This window comes from Dipodomys ordii, unplaced genomic scaffold, assembly GCF_000151885.1.
Source record: "Dipodomys ordii isolate 6190 unplaced genomic scaffold, Dord_2.0 Scaffold40, whole genome shotgun sequence".
NCBI classification, from domain to species: domain Eukaryota; kingdom Metazoa; phylum Chordata; class Mammalia; order Rodentia; family Heteromyidae; genus Dipodomys; species Dipodomys ordii.
Window position 1 is genome coordinate 6,254,537 of NW_012267256.1, and position 20,631 is coordinate 6,275,167.

The window sequence follows — 20,631 nt, forward strand, 5'->3', positions numbered from 1 at the left end:
TGGTTAAAGATATAATAAGCACCTAAGTCATATATTTTTGTTTTCCTACAATTGGAAATTTCAAATACAAAGAAAAAAGTGTTTGATGTATTCTGGTGAAAAACCAGGAAATTATCTTTTGTTTGATTAAAAAAGTATTGGACCTTACAGACATGATTGAAATTCAGTTTTTTTCTTTCTTTCTTTCTTTCTTTCCTTCTTTCTTTCTTTTTTCTTTCTTTCTTCCTTCCTTCCTTCCTTCCTTTCCTTCCTTCTTTCCTTCCTTCCTTCCTTTCTTTTTCCTTTCTTCTTTCCTTTTTATTGCTTGCTTGCTTCCTTCCTTTCTTCCTTCTTCTATCCAGTCCTCCCTTCCTCCCTTTCCTCTTTGATTTGAACTTAGGGCTTTGAGCTTGCTAGGCAAGTGCTCTACCACTTGAATCTCGCCTCTAGCCTCAGCCCAATTTTTAAAACAGGAAAATGGCTCCAAATACTTCCTTCACCATCTCACTATGTACTACCATCTTCACAAGGCTTTGATGTCATTGATAGAAATAGTTTGTATGTTTGTTTACAGAAACCATGCATTATATTTATTCCTTTGTAGGCTTAACTGAATCGGTGCTGTCCTGCTATTGACTATAGATGAAAAACTCTGACTGGAAAAACAAAACCCTGATTGTCTAACATAAAAAAGTAACATAGAACACAGAAGGCAAATAATATAAGGGAGCCCGACTGAACCTCCACTGCTAGTAGGAATGGCATTTTAAGCCACAGTGCATGTGCATGTATATGTAATAGTCATATATAATATTCACCCATATTATATACTCATTACATACATGCACAGGACTTTTCAAGACAGCTACAGATTTACACATGCACCAGCTATCTAAAAACAGAGAAATAGGTAAGCCTATTAAGTGGAATTTTCTTAAATTATATTGGAACAATCAACAGGAAAAGTAACCATGTAAAGTACCGCTCTGTTCTCGAATGTATCTACAATAAAATTCTATAAACAGTTGTCTTCAAAACATACCTGAATAAAATAAAAAAAAAGGATAACACCCAGTGTCCTATATTGTATATTTATGGTCATTTCCCAAACCAACGAACAACAAAAAGAGCCCCATTCAGGTGCCTATGTACATTCTTCAAACTGTAGCGGTGAAAAATAATTCTATTAAGTGCAGGACATTCCTAACGTTGCAGTAGTGACATTTTTTTTTTCTGAGGTCTTCATGAACACATTGCTTTTGTCTTAAAAGTGATGCATTCCACGACCAGGAGCCAGCTGTCTTGGGCCCTTCATTTGCACACGGTGGCACAGTCAGGGTTAAAGAGCTCCTTGTACAAGGGAGGAAACAGTGTATTCACTATGTCTGGATGAGATTGCTTAAATACCTGCAGCTTCTCACCGTGCAAGTTGCAAACCGCAGTGATGGTTGGTATCTTGGCTATTAACTGCAGAAGGGAGAGACAGGGAGGGAAACAAAGAGGAAAGCTCATTAGGGCCTGACTTCAGAATCAGTGTCTTTGCAACAGCAAGGGCTTGGGAAAGACGTTTGGGAAAGAAAGAAGGCTCACTTTTAACTGCTCTTTAGAACAAAACAAGAGCAAACAAAACCACACCCATCTCTTAAAGAAAAAAAAAAAAAAGAAGAAACAAGCAAGCAAGACCAAGCATCCTCATTCCTTGTTCTGAAATAAAGAATATATGGGGAGCATTTAGTGTAATAGTGGTAGGGGATGCGTTTTAAGCAGGTGCTGGAGTAAGAATCCTGCTTTCAGAATAGCTCAGGTGGTGTGGCTCAGAGATACTCTTTCATTTGTAAAATGGGCTTCCTAATATCTATTTCATTGGTTTATGGTGGGCCTGACTAAAGTAATTTGTATAAAAGTGTTAAGAACACTTAACACAACATAGGCGTGAAGCTTGTTATTATTATAATTATAATTATTCGTGCTGGTCCTTGGGCTTGAACTCAGGGCCTGGGCATTGTCCCTGAACTTTTTTTTTTTTTTTTTTTTTGCTCAAGGCTAGCACTCTATCACTTCCAGCTTTTTGGTGGTTAATGAGAGGTAAGAATCTCATGGACTTTCCTGCCCAGGCTGGCTACAAACTGTGATCCTCAGATCTCAGCCTCCTGAGCAGCTAGGATTACAGGTGTAAGTCAGTGGGGCCCAGTTTATTATTTGTGTATGTGTGTGTGTGTGTGTGTGTGTGTGTGGACTCAAAGCCTCTTGCTCTTTCTTGGCTAATTCCCTCAAAGCTAGAACTCTACCACTTAAGCCATGGATACCTTCACTTCTAGCTTTTACTTAGCTGATCAGGTTTGTCTGCTTAGGCTGGCTTTGAATCATGGTCCTCATATCTCAGCTTGCCAGGATTGCAGGTATAAGCCATGACCACCCTCTCTACTATACAATTATCATCTATAATTTCCTGAAGATTTGTATGTCACAGATGCCAGACTTCTGAGTTTGGAAAGTGATACTGTTAGGAGAACAAGTCCAAGAGAAAGAGAGAGACACCTTAGGGAAATGAATGGAAGAATATCCATTTATAATCACTTTGATATATGGTTTTGGTAGGTTTGTTTTATCTAGGAAATAACCTGTTGAGTAAAAATGCCTAGAATCAATGTTTTATAATAATTTTAAAAGCCCACACTAAATGTTCTCTAGGTATTAAGAGAGGACATATTTCTAGTTTTTAACATACAAACAACTTAGGACCACTTAAAGCCCATTCTTCAGTGTCAAATTAGCTTAAACAAATGTCCATCTGATGCTATTTCTTTGAGAAATGAGACATACTCTTCTATAGAATGATATTCTCCTAAGTGTGATAGTTCATGGAGCTGGCGGAAGATACACGGGGGAGTCATGATAATAAAACACAATTAAATAAACCTGTCTGGACATCAATTAAGCTCACTGTCTCCCCCAATCCATTCAATAAGAAGAATTAGTTTCAGTCTTTGAAGTCAAAGAGGAAATAGATTATTTGTTCCTTGATGGGTCTGCAAACTCAGAAATTTCTATTACTTCATTAATTTTCCTCCTCCTGGCTAATGATTGTATAATCATACTATGGGCAATTTAAAAGTAACACGAAAGGGGTCTAGAGTGTTTAGTGGTATTTGAGAGTCAGGCTTTCCAGCCTAGCTGTATTCACTGTTATCCAAAGATGGTACCAAAGCCCTCAGTGCAGAGAGATTCAGCATGTGGGACTGGAGAGAATCTGTTAGCACCTGGATCTCAGTGTAGACACACCTCTGCTGACAGCCTCTGACTTACTATCATCTCTCCAGAGCACCAGTGAGCTCAGGGATTGGCTAGAGCTGCCCCAATAACTTCCTGTAGTAGCTTGTCATTTCAAGTCACAATGGTGTGGAACATTAGACAAGAGCTTAGACTTTTAATTGATAAGAGAGCTGGTGGAAATACCAATGATGGAATTTTGCTGGTTTGGTGCTTAGCTTTCTTACAATTAAGTATGTGGTCATGAACAAAATGTTTAATCTTTTTTAGTCCAGTTTTCTCATGTAAGCAGGACCTTAGGCTACATGATTTCTGAGTTTCCAACTAGTCCTACATTGCTATATTTCTAGATAGTTGAGGTATTTTTACCATGCTGTTGCTGGGGATATGAGTTAACAGTTTTGAAGTTACTAAAATTTTAGGTTGAGTTTTAGAGTCCATAATTGTTATCTTCAGAAGATATTATTTGACCTAGAGTATATCCAAATCAAGTTAATAAAACCACTTTATAACAGGAAAAAAAATGGCAAGGGTAGGGAGGTAGAAGAATGAAAAGAGAAAGAGAGGGAGACTGTAGTCATGAAATTCAACACATACCCCACACAATGAAGACAATTGAGGGAAGGGGTGGGGTGGGGAGGAATGGGAGGAAGGAGGAAAGGCATGCCATTGATCAAGATGCATGCATTGTATTCATAAATTGCTTTGTTGAATGGCAACTCCTTTGTACAACTACTTAAGGGTGATAACAATAGTAAAAATGTCAGACACCCTGGCTCACACCTATAATCCTAGCTACTCAGGAGGCTGAGATCTGAGCACCACAGTTCAAAGCCAGCCCAGTCAGAAAGTCTGTGAGACTTTTATCTCCAATGAACTACTCACAAAAAGCTGGAAGTGGCACTGTGGCTTAGCTGGTAGAGTGTTAGCCTTGAGCAAAAGTTGCTCGGGGAAAGAGCCTAGGCCCAGAGTTCAAGCCCCAGAACCAGCACTAGATATACAATGTACATACAATAATACATGTATATTATATATACATATATGCAATATATATTGCATATATGTATATATAATATATATACATATATACATATATGTACATCATATATCTAGTATATATATTATTTGTATATGTAGTATATATAGTATATATAATATATACTATATATATAATATATATACATATATACATATATGTACATCATATATCTAGTATATATTATATATATTATTTGTATATGTAGTATATATAGTATATATAATATATATGCATATTGTATATACATTGTATATATATATTTATATAAAAATCTTTGTCTAGAGGGTGACACTAAGTTTTACCCTAAGAATCAAGACTTTCCAGTGTTATGAATTATAAATTAATTTTTTCATTCATGCTATGTTACAATGGTAAATCATGTCTTTGCTTTGGTAAATCGTTTGTGTAGGCTTTCAGCAAGAAAGCAGTGTGCACAAACAGGTTATGGTTCTCCTCTTCAGTCTACCTGTCGAGACAGCTGGACAGAATGTCAGCACGCTGTGAAAAGCAGATACAAAGCGGTGGGGAGAGCCATAGAAGAATAGCAAACGAGAAGCAGTAGGAAAGAAGAGGCCCTGAGTCCTCTTGACAGGCCGTGGGGCTTGCTGAGCCACACCTGCACTGAGAAGGAAGGATGCGAGCCGGACCTCAGGATGCTGTGGTGTTTGGGGCCCTGGAATGACTGAGGTGACAGGGCAGGGCTGAACACGCTTGGGGACAAGGATGGGAGATGAGCTTGGCCCAATTATGGAAACGCTCTTGGTCCTCATTGTCGTCTTTGATCGGGTTGTAGATGAAAACGAAGGGGATCTGAACCCCCCTGGGAAAATGTGCTGTGAGTTGTGAGGAAAACGGTGTTTTTTTTTTTTCTATACTTTTATAGGAGAATGTTCGTAGATGAGTGTCCACTTAACTCGAATCCCTGAGGAAGTTGTTCAAGCTCTCTTAATCAGCTGGCTCACACGGAAGTAAACTGCAATTTAAGGATACTTCTTGCACATTACAATCCCCCCCGAAATAGCTATTGAATGCAGAGAGGCTGTGACAGCTTTCTAGAATCATCTGTTGTTGAACTGATGATATGCCAAGCGCCTGACACCTCTACATACAACTCCATGATAACTCAATTGTTAGTGTATACAGAAATTATTAAGGTGCATCTTCAAAGTGCAGATAATGTGTGTGTGTGTGTGCGCACGCGCGTGTGCACGCGTGCGCACCAGTGCTGGGGAATGAACTCAGGGCCTGTTGCTCTTACTTAGTATTTTCGCTTCATGCTGGTGCTCTGCTTCTGGCCTTTAGCTGGTTAATTGGAAATGGAAACTACTGTCCAGGCTGGCTTTGCACTGCAGTCTGCAGATCTCAGCTCATGGGTAGGATTACAGATGTGAACCACCAGTGTCTGCCTGTCCTGGGGTCTACTGTTAGGGCTCAGCTTTGGAAAGTTTTGGTGGAATTCAGATCCCTTTTTGAAACAAACATCCCCTGTGATTCCTGGAACATTGCAAGGAATCGACTCTGAGGAACGCTGCTTGCTGCAAGAGCTTCAAATTTCAAACAGACTACCACAATCAAAAGATAAATTCTATACTGTATCTCAATCCGTCCAGTTAGAGTGATCAGGTAGCTCCTTTTCAGAGGGCAGATGAGGACATTTTTCCATCTAGAGAGGGAAGTGCCCTTGCCTAGTACTGTTATGCGGTGAGGGGCAAATAATAAAAGCCTGAGACCCTGTGACACACTAACGCTGCACAGAAGAAGACGATGAAGAACACAGACTTTGGAGTTGGGCTGCCTGGGTTTGGACCCTTACTCTGGGGTTAACCGTGATATGATTGTGGCCAAGTCACTTAACCCCTCAGCTTCCAGGTTGGTCAGATGGCAATTTCCACAGTCCCTATGTCAGAGGGAAGTTGAGCATCTTGTTTGAGGTGTTTGCAGTAGCATGACAGAGATTTCCTTATAGCAATAAAGCAAATTGCTTATTTTATCGACTAAATTTCTTTCAAGCACTTTTATACTCATTTTTCTGCAGGGATGGAATGGGGGGAGGGGAATTACGCATTGTGAAATCCCCCTGTAGTTATTCATTTGACCAGAAATAGGAAATGGTGGGTCTAGTTTTGGAAAGTAAATGTGAGCTCCGGTTCTTTCTGCTAAAAGCTAGTGTCATTTCGGGGCTTTAGATGGAGTCCTTGTTGCTCATCTGTAGAATGGGTCTAATGGTTGAAGATACCCAGATTGTGTCAGCAAAGATCACTGCAAGCAAAGAAAAGGAGCTTCTTCGAACACTATGCTCACAGCTAGAGCTGGATGGGAGCTCCGGTCAGCTGTGGAAATCAAAGTGCTGACCGGGGCATCTGTCACTCGGCAGGGACAATGGGACAGGAGGCCCTGCGTATGGAGGCCCAGAACCCAGCAGCAGCAGCAGCAGCAGACAGTCACTTACTGCTCATTACTATTATGTACTGCAGCTGGGGGACCCTCCGTTTCAAAGGGAGCTCAGAGCAGCTTCAGCAGCAGTTAATGGTGCAACAGCTTTGTAAACAGCTGGGGAGGTGATGCACTTGGGGCTGGGGCGGGGGAGTCAATTTCACATCATCAAGAAATTCCTTCGTGATTAAATAATCCCCATTGCAGAAGTAGACGGAGGGTCTATAAAAAGGAATGACCACACCCAGCTCTGTCTTATGACAAACGTTTCTTCTAAGAAGGAAGCGTTAGCTTGTACCTACAGGGGTCTGCGAGAACTCACAGCTGTTCGAGGAGACATAATGATCCCATGCTCCTCGCCAGAGGGCAATTTTATGAGGAAATTCACAATTCTATGACTGGTACATTTGAGGTTGGAAAAATGAGACCAAAACGTGGCTAATCTCGTTCATGTGAGCTTTCTGACCATCGGGATGCCTTCCGCCAACAGGACACGGGAAGCCAGTGGATGGTTTGATCCAAGAGGAGAAAACCTCAGGAGATCTGAGAACAAGGTGACTAAAGGCAGGCTGACTCGTCGGTGTCACCAGTCCACTCACTTGCTCTGCTTGTTTGTGTTTGGATTAGAATGATAATGTTGAACTTCAGATATCTTTCTGGGTTCGAGGTCAGCTCCAAGCCCTTCTGGCATCCACGCTGTGTCTCGCAGTCTTTCTAGCACGGACAACCATGGCTAAGGTAGAATTGGACATTTATCTCCAGTAGGTCTGGAATTTGCAATCAGACTGAGCTGTCCAGGGACTTTCTAAATGTTGCTGGGGCTTCCAGTGACCTAAGAGCTAAGGGCTGGATGTATTTCACCATGGGGAACATGGTATTCAGCAAAGAGAGAGAATATTGAAGTAGCCAGTTCAAAACAGAGACACATATAAGACCATCCCGAAGGCATCTGAATTCTTTGTCCCAGGACCTTCTGGAATAGTGGCTCAACTTTTCACTTTAGATTCCATGATACATTTCTTATTTATTTTGGTACACACACACACACACACACACACACACACACACACACACACAGAGTTGTTTTCTTTTGCTTAAGCTAGTGGGAATTGGTTCCCATTACTTGTAACTGTAGCATCGCCATGAATGTATCAACTTCCAACTTGATGAGTGAGGAGCAATACCAAAACCTCTCTTCTCATTTTACAGACCTTTAATCTGATGGAGAACCCTTGGGATTTGGGGGTGTTGAATTTACAGTGCTCACTAGGAAGCTATAAATAGCTGAAATAGACTGAAACCATCTGGAGTGCTCAAGGTAACTGCCACGTGCTCTTCACTATTTCCCTTTGCTTCTGGCACATTCTGTAGTTGTAACAAAATGTACACTGACATGGAGAACTACCCCAAGAGACACTTATGTTCCTTGAGCATTGATTTGAAATTTAAAATTTGGAGGAGAGGCATTCTGTTGGGTTGTCTATTCTTGCATTATTTTAATGTGTTCTTTGCTGTGGAGTAGAATCCTGAGGGGGCTTCTGGGGTACCCCAGATGTAATGTCACGAGTATGGTAACCGAGATAATTCAAGTTTGAGAAGTTTTTTAATATATGTGCTGTATTTTCAGAAAAGTATAGTTTTTTTTTTTGTGTGTGTGTGTGTGCCCATGGTGGGGCTTGAACTCAGAGCCTGGGTGCTGTCTCTGAACTTTTTAGTTTTGCTCAAGTCTAGCGCTCTACCACTTGAGTTCTGGATTTTTTTTTTCTGGTTAATTGGAGATAAGACTTTTATGGACTTTCCTGCCTGGGCTGGCTTTGAACTGCTATCTTCAGTTCTCAGGCTCTGGAGTAGCTAGGATTCCAGGTATGAGCCACTGGTACCTGGTGAAATTATAGGCTTCTTAAGGTAGAAAACAACTTCCTACTTAAATACAAATGGTCATGGGGAGGCTGAGATCACAAGTCTGCGGAGGAACTGCTCAACTTTGGATTAGACTGCTGACTATACTAACTTCCTGATGAAATGGAGCCCAATCATCCCACCTACCAGCAATTCCAACATCATCTTGCTTTAAGCCTAATCATTTCATTATTACCCACAGCAGGGTCCATTTTGATCTCATGGAGAAAGTTAGGAAAATCAAGGTGAAAGATCGTTGACTGTTTTCTTGACCAATCAGTGTTAGATCTTACATTCTGAGTCAAGTAATTGTTTCTTCTTCACAGGTATCATAATAGCACACGAAGGTATGGTTTCTTTCAAGAAAAAATTCAAATGCCAACACATAAAATAGGGTTGATTTAAGCATTTAGTAGCCTACTATTGTTATAGTAGGAGGATGGGCTTCTCTTCTCCAATATGGCTTTGTTAACCTTTTTTGTTAGAAACAGATTTGGAGGCTAAAAAGTTAGTGAGACTTTTGGCAAGTAGCTTTTCTAGCTCAACCTACTAGAATTCTCTCTGGGAAGGTGGGAATTTTCCCTTCTAGATGCCTGAACAGAAGAAGCCTCCTTCTGACCCTCCCAACATATTTTGAGAGTAGCCTATGAATTAATCATTTAGGTACTAGGATTGGCTTAGGTTCAAATTCTAGCTCTTCTTTTTGTTTCCAGCTGGTTAACTCTGGGCAAGTTGATCTTTCAAACTTCTCATTAATAAAGTGAGATATTGAGAGAGTAATATTGAAAATACACGTCAATCTATTTAGACTCTATCAGCATAGCACTTGGCACATAGTAACCGCTCAGTCACTGTAAGCTATCACCACTGTTTTTTTTTTTTAATCAGTCATGAGATTCTCTTGATTTTTTTCTTTTGAGAAAGGCTCTGACAGCATAGTCTAGACGGGCCTTGAACTCAGGATCTTTCTGCCTAAGCTTTCTGCATGCTGTGATTACAGGCATGTATCACCATATCTGGAGCAGTCATGTGATTCTGGGAATACCTTAGGTCATGGAGGTATTGCTTTTTATCTTCCATGTCATGTGATCTTTTATCTCACATATGTTTATATATCTTTCATATTTGGCCTATAATAAATAACTGTTGAACAAATAAAATTGGTAAAATATGTACTATCTCATCCTTATTTCCACATGGATTTTTTTTTGCAGTATAAAAGCTGTGTTTATGACTTTTATTAAGACAGTGCAGAGTTAAAACTGCATAGTCTAGCATGTCTCACCTGGAAGGGGAGCTAATGCTCAGCTCTCTAGGTAGGAAAGAGGCTTTTGCTGCGTCAGAATAATGGAAAGGAGAGATGAACCTCCTTCTTGTCTGAACTTCAGAGTCTAGATTGGAAATATCCAACAATAATATAATATGGGCCACGGATATAACTCAAAATTAATCTAATAGCCACATGAGAGAGTTAGGAAAAAAAAACAGGTGAAAATGTTGTCATCTCAACACATAATCATAAAAATGTGAACGGGACATTTCATGTTCCTTTGTTTTTCATACTAAGTCTTTTAAATTTGTAGACGTAGGCCCAGAGACCAAGGAAGGAGAGTTTACTCAGTAGAAGATAAAGATAGTGCTGGCTTCAGAAAACTGGGTCAGGAAATGAAGGCTAAAACATCTTTCCTCCTCTTTCAAAGGCCTCATAGGAAAGTAGTGTGTGTGTGTGTGTGTGTGTGTGTGAGAGTGTATGTGTAAATGTGTGTGAAGTATGTGTGTGTGAGAGTGTGTGTGAGTGTGTGTGAGAGTATGTGTGTGTGAGTGTGTGTGAGTGTGTGTGTGTGAAGTATGTGTGTGAGTGTGTGTGTGAGAGTGTGAGTGTGTGTATGTGTGTGAGTATGTGTGTGTGTGTGTGTGTGTATGCGCACAAACACAGGGCCTCTTGTGCTTCCTCAGCTTGTTTGCTCCCTGCTGGTGCTATACTACTTGTGTCATACTTTTAGTTCCAGAATTTGCTTTTATGAATCTTCTCAGTACAACGTTAGGCAAGAAGTTCTAGCCATTGACAGGAGTGCTGGAAAAAGTAGACTAAGTAAATATAAGTATGTATTTTATGACTCTAATTCCCCAAGAGGCACCAAAGGAGAGGCTGGGGTGGATCCCACATCAAACTTTCCCCCAGGTAGGAGGCTGACTTAGAAACTATCTCAGAAAAAGAGCTGGTGACATGCTCCTTAGAGCAAGAGACAGATCCAAGCTTTGCCTTGGCTGTGAGTACGTGGTTACATCCGGGTCCTGGCTGGGCTGATCACTTCCTCTTCTGGTCCATTAGTCAGGTCGACCAGAAGGGCATAGTTTCTGTTCTGTGTGTGTGTGTGTGTGTTTGTGTGTGTGTGTGTTTACTGGGACTTGAACTCAGGGCCTACATGCTATCCCTTAGCTTTTTTTTTTTATTTCTGCTCAAGGCTGGAGCTCTACCATTTGAGCCACAGCTCTACTTTTGGCTTTTTGATGATTAATTGGAGATAAGCATGTCATAGACTTTCCTGACCAGGCTGTCTTTGAAGCTTGATTCTTCAGACCTCCTGAGTAGCTAGGGTTACAAGTGTGAAACACCATTGCACGGCCTTTATAGTTTACATCTTCCCTGCTCATCTCCCACCCTTTGCTTTACCCCAATAGCATTGTGGGAAGAAAGAGCACCATGAAAAGGAGTTATGGCAGCTCTCGGTGCATGAGGTGCTGAAGCACAGGCATGCGCACCTCTGGTCTGCTCTCCCAGGCTTAATCCACACCGCACGTTTGCAGCTTTGAGGATGGAGAGTACCTTCAACTACATGACTCTGGGACCCAGGGCACTACCTCTAATTTAAATCTGTAAGGTGTGGGGAGGTGAAACTTTCTCTTCATTTATCATGATGGGAAACCATCTAAAGAAGAGACCTCAAAATAATCACCCAGGACTGAATATTGGAGGGCAAAAGAAGATGTCAGAAGCAATCTTTTTTTTTGTTGTTGTTGTTTTTGACATCAAAGAATGTTCTACAAAAGGGACCTTAAAGACCAGGCAGCCCAACCCACTCACTTTCTAGACAAAAAAAAATGAAGCCCAGAGAACAGACAGACTGCCTCTCTCCAGTCATAGGGGGCTTAAAAATATAGACGTATATATATATATATTTTTTTCCCAGAGCTTTAGGGAAAATGACCAATGTTAACTCATTTCCTGTCTCCTCCAAGCCCAAATCCAGCCAAATGATTATTTATAGTCTGAATCTACCGTAGAGTCTCCTTCCTGCCTCCAACCATCTCCATATTCTTCAGCTCCTCAACCTTCCAACTCCCTTCCCTGGAAAACCCTTCAGAGCTGGCCCCCATTGATCACCTTCCTAACAGAAAGAAACTTCTGTCAACGCTAACGATTTCTCTAATGAGGCAATGATACTTATTTACTTCCTCCTATCCAGTGGGAAGTTTTCATACATTTTAAAATCACATTTAGTCCTCCAGGTAACCACATTTGCTTAAGTCATACTGTGCAAATGAGGAAATGAAGACACAGTTTAAATCCTGTGTTCAGGGCTCTGAACTCGTAAGTGACTCTGAACATTTGCATCATCATTAGGCAGACCAGGAAGCTAGATGCTTCCATAGATTTTCCCTAGTCCCCAGTACCCTCAAAACAACAAAACACATCAGCTGATTAATAAAGAGGAACTGAAACTTTCTAGGTAATGGATATAGGATAACTGCACTTCAGAACCTCCTAGGTTAAAGTTTAGGTAACAATATAAAGTATTGCTACATGAACTTTGATTTATCTCTCTTTCTCTCTTTCTTTCCCTCCCTCCCTCCCTCCCTCCTTCTCTCCCTCCCTCCCTTCCTTCCTTCCTCTTTCTTCCTTTCATTTCTTTCTCTTTCTTTCTCTCCCTCCCCCTCCCTCTCCCTCCTTTTCCCTCCCCCTCCCTCCCTCCTTCCCTTCCTCCTTCCCTCCCTCCCTCCTTCCTTCCTACCTCTTTCTTCCTTTCATTTCTTTCTCTTGCTCTTTCTTTCTCTCCCTCCCCTCCCTTCCTCCTTCCCTCCTTTTTCTTTCTTTCTTTCTTTCTTTCTTTCTTTCTTTCTTTCTTTCTTCTTGTGCTGTTCCTGGGGTTTTAAACTCAGGACCTTGTGTTTCACTCAAGGCCATCATTCTACCACTTGAGCTACTCCTCCACTTATTGCTTTTTTTTATTTTTTACTGATTAACTGGAGATAAGAGTCCCACAGACCTTTTTTCCCTGGTTGGCTTCTACCTACGATCCTTCATTCTCAGTCTCTTGAGTAGTTATGAGGACATATTGATATACCTGTGCTTGGTATAAGTTTTAATGTCAAGAACTGTGTGTATGGGAAGTATCCTTTTGCCAGTGGTCAATTTGACCATGAACAGGTAAAATAGACAGAAGGATGAAGCAAGCACAAGGCTCACATTGTCTCTGAATTTGTTCCTGGGAGCGTAGTCTCCAGGATACTTCCTTCAAGTCTGTCATTGTAGCTACTCAGATAAAGATCACCAGTCAAATCCAATCAGGGAGAAAAACTTCATGACTATGAAGTTCTAGAAGCATTTCTAAATAGAGGAGAGAATCTGTGGAAGGCTGAAGAATTTCTTTCACACATAAATAAAACTACTGATTTTGAGAGTTTGATGAGAGCTTATCTTTGATCAATTGCATTTTAAGTGTTCCCTGGGGATATGTGTGCTAAACTTTGGTCAGAAGCTTGAGGTGCTGTTAGGAGGTGGTAGAGCCTTTATGGAATATGGCCCAGTGGAAGAAAGTTGGGTTATTGGGATTGTGCCCTTTGAAGAGGCTATTTGTACTCTTGCTCTTTTCTCCTCTCTCTCTCTCTCTCTCTCTCTCTCTCTCTCTCTTTCTCTCTCTCCTTCCTGGCAGCCATGAGATCAGCAGCCTTGTTCCATCATACGCTCTTGACCATGATGCTGTGCTTCACCACAGACCCCACAACCATGGAGCAAGGCCAGGCATCAGTGGCTCACACCTGTAACTTAGCTATGCAGGAGACTGAGATCTGAGGATCATAGTTCAAAGCCAATCTAGACCGGAAACTCTATGAGACCCTGATCTCTGATTCACCACTAAGAAGCTGGAAGTGGAGGTGTGATTCAAGTGGTAAAGTGCCAGTTGTAGAATCTAGGCCCTGAGTTCAAGACCCAGCACCGGCAGGCAAAAACAAGCAAACAAACAAAACACCAAAAGCAGTGGAACTAACTGAGTATGCACTGAAAATGTTGAGACCTAAAGCCCAAATCAAGCTTTTCTCCTTATACAACGATTATGTTAGGTGTTTTTGTTGTTGTTGTTTAATTTTTGTCTGTCATGGGGCTTGAGCTCTTCAGCTCAAGGCAAGTGCTCTACCATTTGAGTCACAGCACCACATCAGGTTTTCTGGTGGTTAATTGGATAGGATTACAGGTGTGAGCCACCAGTGCCTGGCTTTTTTTTTCTTTCTATTTTTTGCCAGTCCTAAGACTTGAACTCTGGGCCTGGACACTGTTCCTGAGCTTCTTCTTCTTCTTCTTTTTTTTTTTTTTTGCTCCAAGCAAGTGCTCTACTACTTGAGCCACAGCTCCACTTCAGGCTTTTTTGAGAATGATTTCTGAATGGTGAGTGTGGCAATGTCCTTCCTAATGCTGCATTAATTTTAACAAAACATTGCCATAATGAAGCAGCACTTTTAACTCCTGGAGAGTTGTTTTTTAAAATAAATATCAGTCCAGGACATGTGCAATGTAAAATCTGATGATGTCTTCAAATGAAGTCTTTCCCCTCCCTCTCTTTTAAAATAAAGAACCTCCAGGGAAGAGTGGGAGAGCTTAATGATAAAAATACATAAAGTAGAATTCTTATTATCTTTAACCAAGAACAAACTCATTTCTTAGTCTCTGGTCCTCAAAAACATCCAGTTCTTAAGAAATCAGAGACAGTTTAAAACGTAAAACAACGTTGTTCCTCAAAACATTCTGGTTCTTACGAAATCAAAACCTTTCAGAGTTAAAACAATGCTGAATAGTAACCATTGACAATTACTTCTTCCTTTTCTGATTATAACTTTTCTCAGTATTGTGTGTGTGTGTGTGTGTGTGTGTGTGTGTGTGCCAGTACTTGAGTTCAAACTCAGGTACAGTCCCTTAGTTTTTTCACCTAAAGTTCACATGCTACCATTAGGGCTCCACTTCTTGCTTTTGATGATTAACTGGAGATAAGGGTCTCATGGACTTTCCTGCCCAGGCTAGTTTTGAACTGGAAACCTCAGATTTCAGCCTCCTGGGTAGCTAAGATTACAGGGGTGAGACACCAACCTCCAGCCTGTCCTCTTTTGAGAGAGTATCACTTTGAATTAAGCTCTAGGATACTTTACCATGCTGAAAGCATCTCAAGTCTATCACGAGCAGATTAGAACTGAAGGGAGATGTGTGAGTCATCAGTGCAATCCTGCCTCTGTAGGATTGTTTCTATACATACGTGAGAAGTGACGGGCAGAATCTATTAGCATGCGGCCTGTGACAAGAAAGTCACTACTTCACACACTCACTGCCGCTTTGCTCACAAGTCTTAGCATTGAATCCGTCCTCTGAATTGTGAATAAAAATCAGATGGCTCTTCACGTTTGTCCATACCTGGCTGCAGCATTGGCACAAATCTCTGATTTCTCACATATGCATTCTGAAGACTTCTTTCCCTGCTTCAGGCTTTAGGGAGGCCATGAAACACTTGTGGTTCTTTGGATTCCTCTGTTGTGCCCTGGGTTCAGATCTGGTTCCCTACTCTAAGCAAACCCTTTGTCCCACCATCTATTGGAATTCCGTCTCGCTATACCAGGGCACAGCTCTGGTCACTCTGGGGAAATGCTAATACTGACAAGTTCTGCTTGTCCAGAACAAGTTTCCCTTGATTCCCCGCCTTTGGGATGACAGGACTCTATGGTCTAAGGACCTACCTTCGCCAACGTCTCATCATCCAGGTGATTCTTCTGGATCACATGTTGAAGTGCAAAATAAATTTTTTCCTGAAGCTTCTGGACCTTCCTCGGTTCTATCAGCCAGGCTCGGTCTAACAAAGAAGTTTAAAAAAGCAAAGGATAAGAAAGAGGAAGACAGGGCAGAGACCTTGGTTTTATTTCAACCGTTAAGCACTGGGCTTCAAACTTATTTCAAACTCTTCAGTTCTAAATTGCTCCTAAAGTGATGTAATAATTCATAGGAAACATAAATATTTCATAAACAAAAAATAGAAGGTGCCAAGATCAAACCATATAAGGTCACAAGTGAATGCCGTGGGCATCTGGAGAAATGGACACTGTTGATTCAAACAAACACCTTCATTTCTGTCTGTGGGAATTTTAGCTCTCTTGTTGTGGGAGACATGCTTGTGTTTTCTTTCAAAGTAGAAATTACTGATTTGCAGAGGAAATAAATTATGGTGGAGGAAAAATCTATTCTACAACAATATTGGCGGTTTGATGGACTCCTTTGCTTTTTTTTATTCTCCCTGAACTTGTTCTTTCATCAAACACAAAGCTGGAGCTTTGTCTTACTTTAGATAGCATAAACATGAGTCATTTTCTAAAACTGTACTCCAGTCTTAATTTTATATACTAATTTTCAAACTAGTGGATAGAAGAATCTTTCCTCCTGCCTCTCACTTCCCTGACTCCCTCGTTTCCTTCCTACTCTTCTTTCCTTTCTGCCTAAAAGCTTTATGAACCATGGTGACAAAAGGCAGGTTAGTTAGTACTCATGCCTAGTTAGATGTTTCAATGAAGAGGCATCTAGAGTCTCCAAACACTGGACAAGTACTCATGGAAAAGAACGTGGACACGATCCTCTCAAACACAGTTCAGGTCAGGTGAGAAACCCAATTCTGTAATCCTAGATAGGAGAAGGGCCAGTCTAACCAAGAGTTAAGCGAACCCTTACGTAAGTGAGCACAAAGGCCCCAGTGACAATTGTCAATCAGAATAAATTAAGCATCCTTCCGTCTCCCTTCCCTCAGCTATGTGGAGGGGAATAGACAGTAGCTGTTAAGTCAGGAGCCCGGGGGAGGTCAGTGTCTGGCCAGAGATGGACACAGGCTGCAAGTCTGTCTTTCTTCTTTCTCCTTTTGAGCATGGCACTAAAGTAGAATGGCCAACAAGAGTATGTCGAGCGGTGAAGCCTCTGGATGTCGGTCTGGTGGATCTACAGGGCTAAAGTATTCCCCTCTAGGCGGAACAAGTCACATTTCATACTTCCACATTCTGCAAGTTTTGATGATGGCCGATTCTTTCAAGAAAAAGGAAAACAGCTCAGCTGATGTCTAATTCATGGAGCTCAAGCTAGTCTTCCATCTGGGGCTGTCATGCCCACGGCTCGTTCATGTTTGATAGGTGATGTCTTCAGCATTTGCAGCTAGGATTTGTTGACTTACACAAACATGAACCCTTCCCCCCAAGAAAAGGAGAAAAGAGAGAGCAGTTCTTTGTGAGGCTGTTCCATTGAGCAAGTAGGAACTAGAGGAAAAACACCGCCCTCATTTATAGACCCATAGGCTTAGTCTTCTATTGAACTAGCTCAGTAGAAACAATCAAATTCAAGGAGCGATTTGGCCTATGTTGTTATCAGAAAAAATGTATTTCTCATCACTTTTTTATCTATCTTTATGCTTTCAGGTGGGGGAAATTTTCTAGATCACACACACACACACACATGTATATACATACATACACATATGCACACATATATAATAAAGTTCAGAAGAACAGCCCTGATTTTATATAGAACCATAAAAGAAACTGTTAACAAAACTACTCCACAGGACTACCAATTTCCAGTTTTGATAAAGTAGTTAAATAAAAATAAAAGTAGAAATCTAACATCCAGATAAAACTATCATGGATCCTTTTGAGAGCTGTAGAGCCTACTGGCAAGAAAGTGCAGAGATTTATTTTATGGGTAAGTGTAACTCGAATGACATGTCACAGATCCTAGATGCAATCTTACATCACTCAGAAGAATGATGTCTTCCAACCTCACTGAAAAATATGTTAGGGTATTGGAAAAGAGATTCACTCCCGAGATAAATGGGTTATGGAAGGAATGTATCTCCTGACCTTAAAAATCAGACAGGGATGCGTTCTTCGTTCAGTAGAGAGCTGTCAACATGGCTTCTATCTAGTCAAATACACAGCTCTGAGGCAGTGACTCTGAATTCCCATTCTGGTTGAAGGCGGAGTGCATATTAATATCATAATATTTTAATTATATTACTAGGATTATATATTGCATTGCTATTAATTTTAGGCTGGCCTATACTTTAAAAAGTATTTTATCTGTACATGACGCATCTTAATTTCTTTGAAAATTGTGGGTTTGGGGGCATTTTATCGCATTTCAGAGGTGGAGGAGGCCGCTGCTATTATGGAGTGCAATTGCCTTATTTTATAGATGAGGAAGCTGTGGCTTTGAGGGGTCTTGTTGAAGGGCACACAGACCACTGATGGCTAGGAGAGCTATGTCTGAAATTCTTCTTGGTGCCCCAGACACCTCATTAGAGGAGCCATTTTCTCCACCAGCTGCCTTTCCTTTTTGGGTAGCTAAGAGGCATAGCATTTGCTGAAGTGAGGATTTTTAACAGTAATTTGGATAGAAAAGGTAAATAAAAAAGGTAATGTACGAGGAGAAAGTGTAACTTTGGTGTCTCTGCTTGGTCTTTCGTTTAGATAGATATATTTTGACAACTTTCACTCTTTCACCCTGGACTTCTTCCTTCCTTCCTTCCTTCCTTCCTTCCTTCCTTCCTTCCTTCCCTCTCTCTTTTTCTCTCTCTTTCTTTCTTTTTTCTCTTCTCTTTCTTTCTTTCCCTTCTCTTCCTTCCCTTCCCTTCCTTCTCTTTCTTATGCTGGTACTTAGGCTTAAACTCAGAGCCTGGTCTGGGTACTGTCCCTTAGCTATGTCACTCAAGGCTGGTGTTCTACTACTTGAAATACAGCTCCACTTCTGGCTTTTTGCCAGCTAATTGGAGATAAGAGTTTCTTATGTTTGTCTTCTCAGGCTGGCTTTGAACCACAATCCGAAAATCTCAGCCCCCTGAGTAGCTAGGATTGCAATCATGATCCGCCAGCACCCAGTTTTCTGTCCTTTATTCTTAAAGTCAAACAGAGGAACCTTAATTAGCTGTTACTTGGGCCATCGGTCTTTGCTTGCTTTTTCAGGAACAATTGGGTTCATTGGGGTCTGAAGCCATCCCTAGCACATACTCCCCTTTTGCTTTGGAGCAAAACTGGTCATTTTGATAAACTTGAGGTTACTTCCCTTGACATTGTCCAAAAATATCAAAAGCTTTCTAGAGAAAATAGAGTTCTTTTAAAGTTTCTCCTGAACACTTTGGCGTGGGTGGGTGTAATTGATGTTAAAGATAGTAAAGCAGGTTTTAAAAGAAGGTAAGAGACCCATGGTCCCCCTACCTGGAGATATCAGAACAGCAGAGGAGAACAAAGCAATCTCCTCTTCAGTCAGCTGCAAGGAACACAGATTCTTTGCAAAGTCAAATGCTTCATTCACTAGGTCATCAGAACCTATAAAAGAAGAAGAACAATTAGCCAGAAATACTTGGAATTAGAGCAACAGTAAGAAAAGTCTTACTATCAATAAGTTAGTCACAGATTTTTTTCATACTAGATATTTAGCAAAGACATTTCTAATGCTCTTAGCCTTCAGAATGTGTCTGGAGGTGAATTCCAGAATGAGGAAATGAAGCCCAACCTCAGATCTGGGTCTGAAGTTAGCTTGAGTGATTAAGGTGCAGACACAGTAAGTTTTCAGGGTAACATCTGGCTGGGCGTATCTGATGGAATTTCCAGGTAAAGCATGTGAGTAAATGGGAACAGAGCTAGCCTTCACAGAAAACCTAAAACAGTACACATGGAGGCTGAGGACTACTGGTATGAGTGGTACAAGGTTTCCAGGGGCTTCAAACCGAGTTGTAAAAAGGCTTCTTACAGATTGAGCTATGGCTCCATCTGGTGAGTTCCCTTTACATTTTTTGAGGGCAGTAGAAGTGATTTATCTCTACCTTCGAATGAATGATGCTCACCGGGCAGTTGCTTAGCCATTGTGAATTTTGGCAAAAATAACACTGATCCCTGGTTGATGTTTATTTGATGAGGCTGGAAATATACTGAGTTTGCTTGCCAAGGCTTTTCCGCCATTCCTGAAAGTCTAGGATGACATGGATGCGTATCAGCTGCGGAAGGGAGCATCACCAGCCCCAGTGGCTTGGCTGCTGGTGGCCAGATCAGCTAACAGCACAAGAGGTCAAAGGGCAGTGGCTTCTTCAGTGTCCATGAGCAGGATATGGAGCAAATGGCCTAATCAAACACTAAAACCTTTCTTGGCCTTGGACCATTTTTGCTGTCATTCTGTCTATGCACGACACACTGCAGATTATAGAGGATCACACCACACATGTCCAATCAAGGACTACCTCTGCCAGAGCCTCCCTGGTCACGTCAGTACCAGTTCTGTTTGTGTGAACTTCCTGACCTTATGGAAAACCTCAAGGCTAGCATGGGCTACTTGGTGTGATGTCACAAAATACATACCAGATGCCAGATACTGGCTCTCATGCCTGTACTTCTAACTGTTCAAGAGGCTGAGATATGAGTCCTGGGCAGGGAAGCCCCTAAGACTCTTATTTCTATTTAACCACCAAAAATCCAGATGTAGAGCTATGACTCAAGCGGTAGAGCATCAGCCTTGAGCCATACAAACTAAGGGACAGCACCCAGGCCCCAAGTTCAAGCCCTAATACCAGCACAATAAAAAAAAAGAAAGAAAAGAGAAAAAATAACCCCAACAAACACAAATAGCCAAGAAAAATTGATCGTACAACGAATGACTTACCATGCCGTGCCAGTTATTTGAGCAACAGGGTTTGCTTATTTACATGTCTCTTTTTTTCCTTTCTGATTAG

General features: G+C 41.2%; 1 protein-coding gene across 1 annotated transcript in view; it reads right to left on the reverse strand.

The window, feature by feature from the left end:
- Window positions 1-438: 438 nt before the first annotated feature.
- Window positions 439-20,631, reverse strand: part of Rorb (RAR-related orphan receptor B) — a 78,236-nt gene continuing 58,043 nt past the window's right edge. The window contains exons 8-10 of the mRNA XM_013018432.1: window positions 19,124-19,234; window positions 15,620-15,732; window positions 439-1,446 (exon numbers count right to left, since the gene is read on the reverse strand). Of these exons, the coding sequence (XP_012873886.1) occupies window positions 1,291-1,446; window positions 15,620-15,732; window positions 19,124-19,234 (380 nt within the window). The 3' untranslated portion in view covers window positions 439-1,290. The remainder of the gene's footprint in view (window positions 1,447-15,619; window positions 15,733-19,123; window positions 19,235-20,631) is intronic.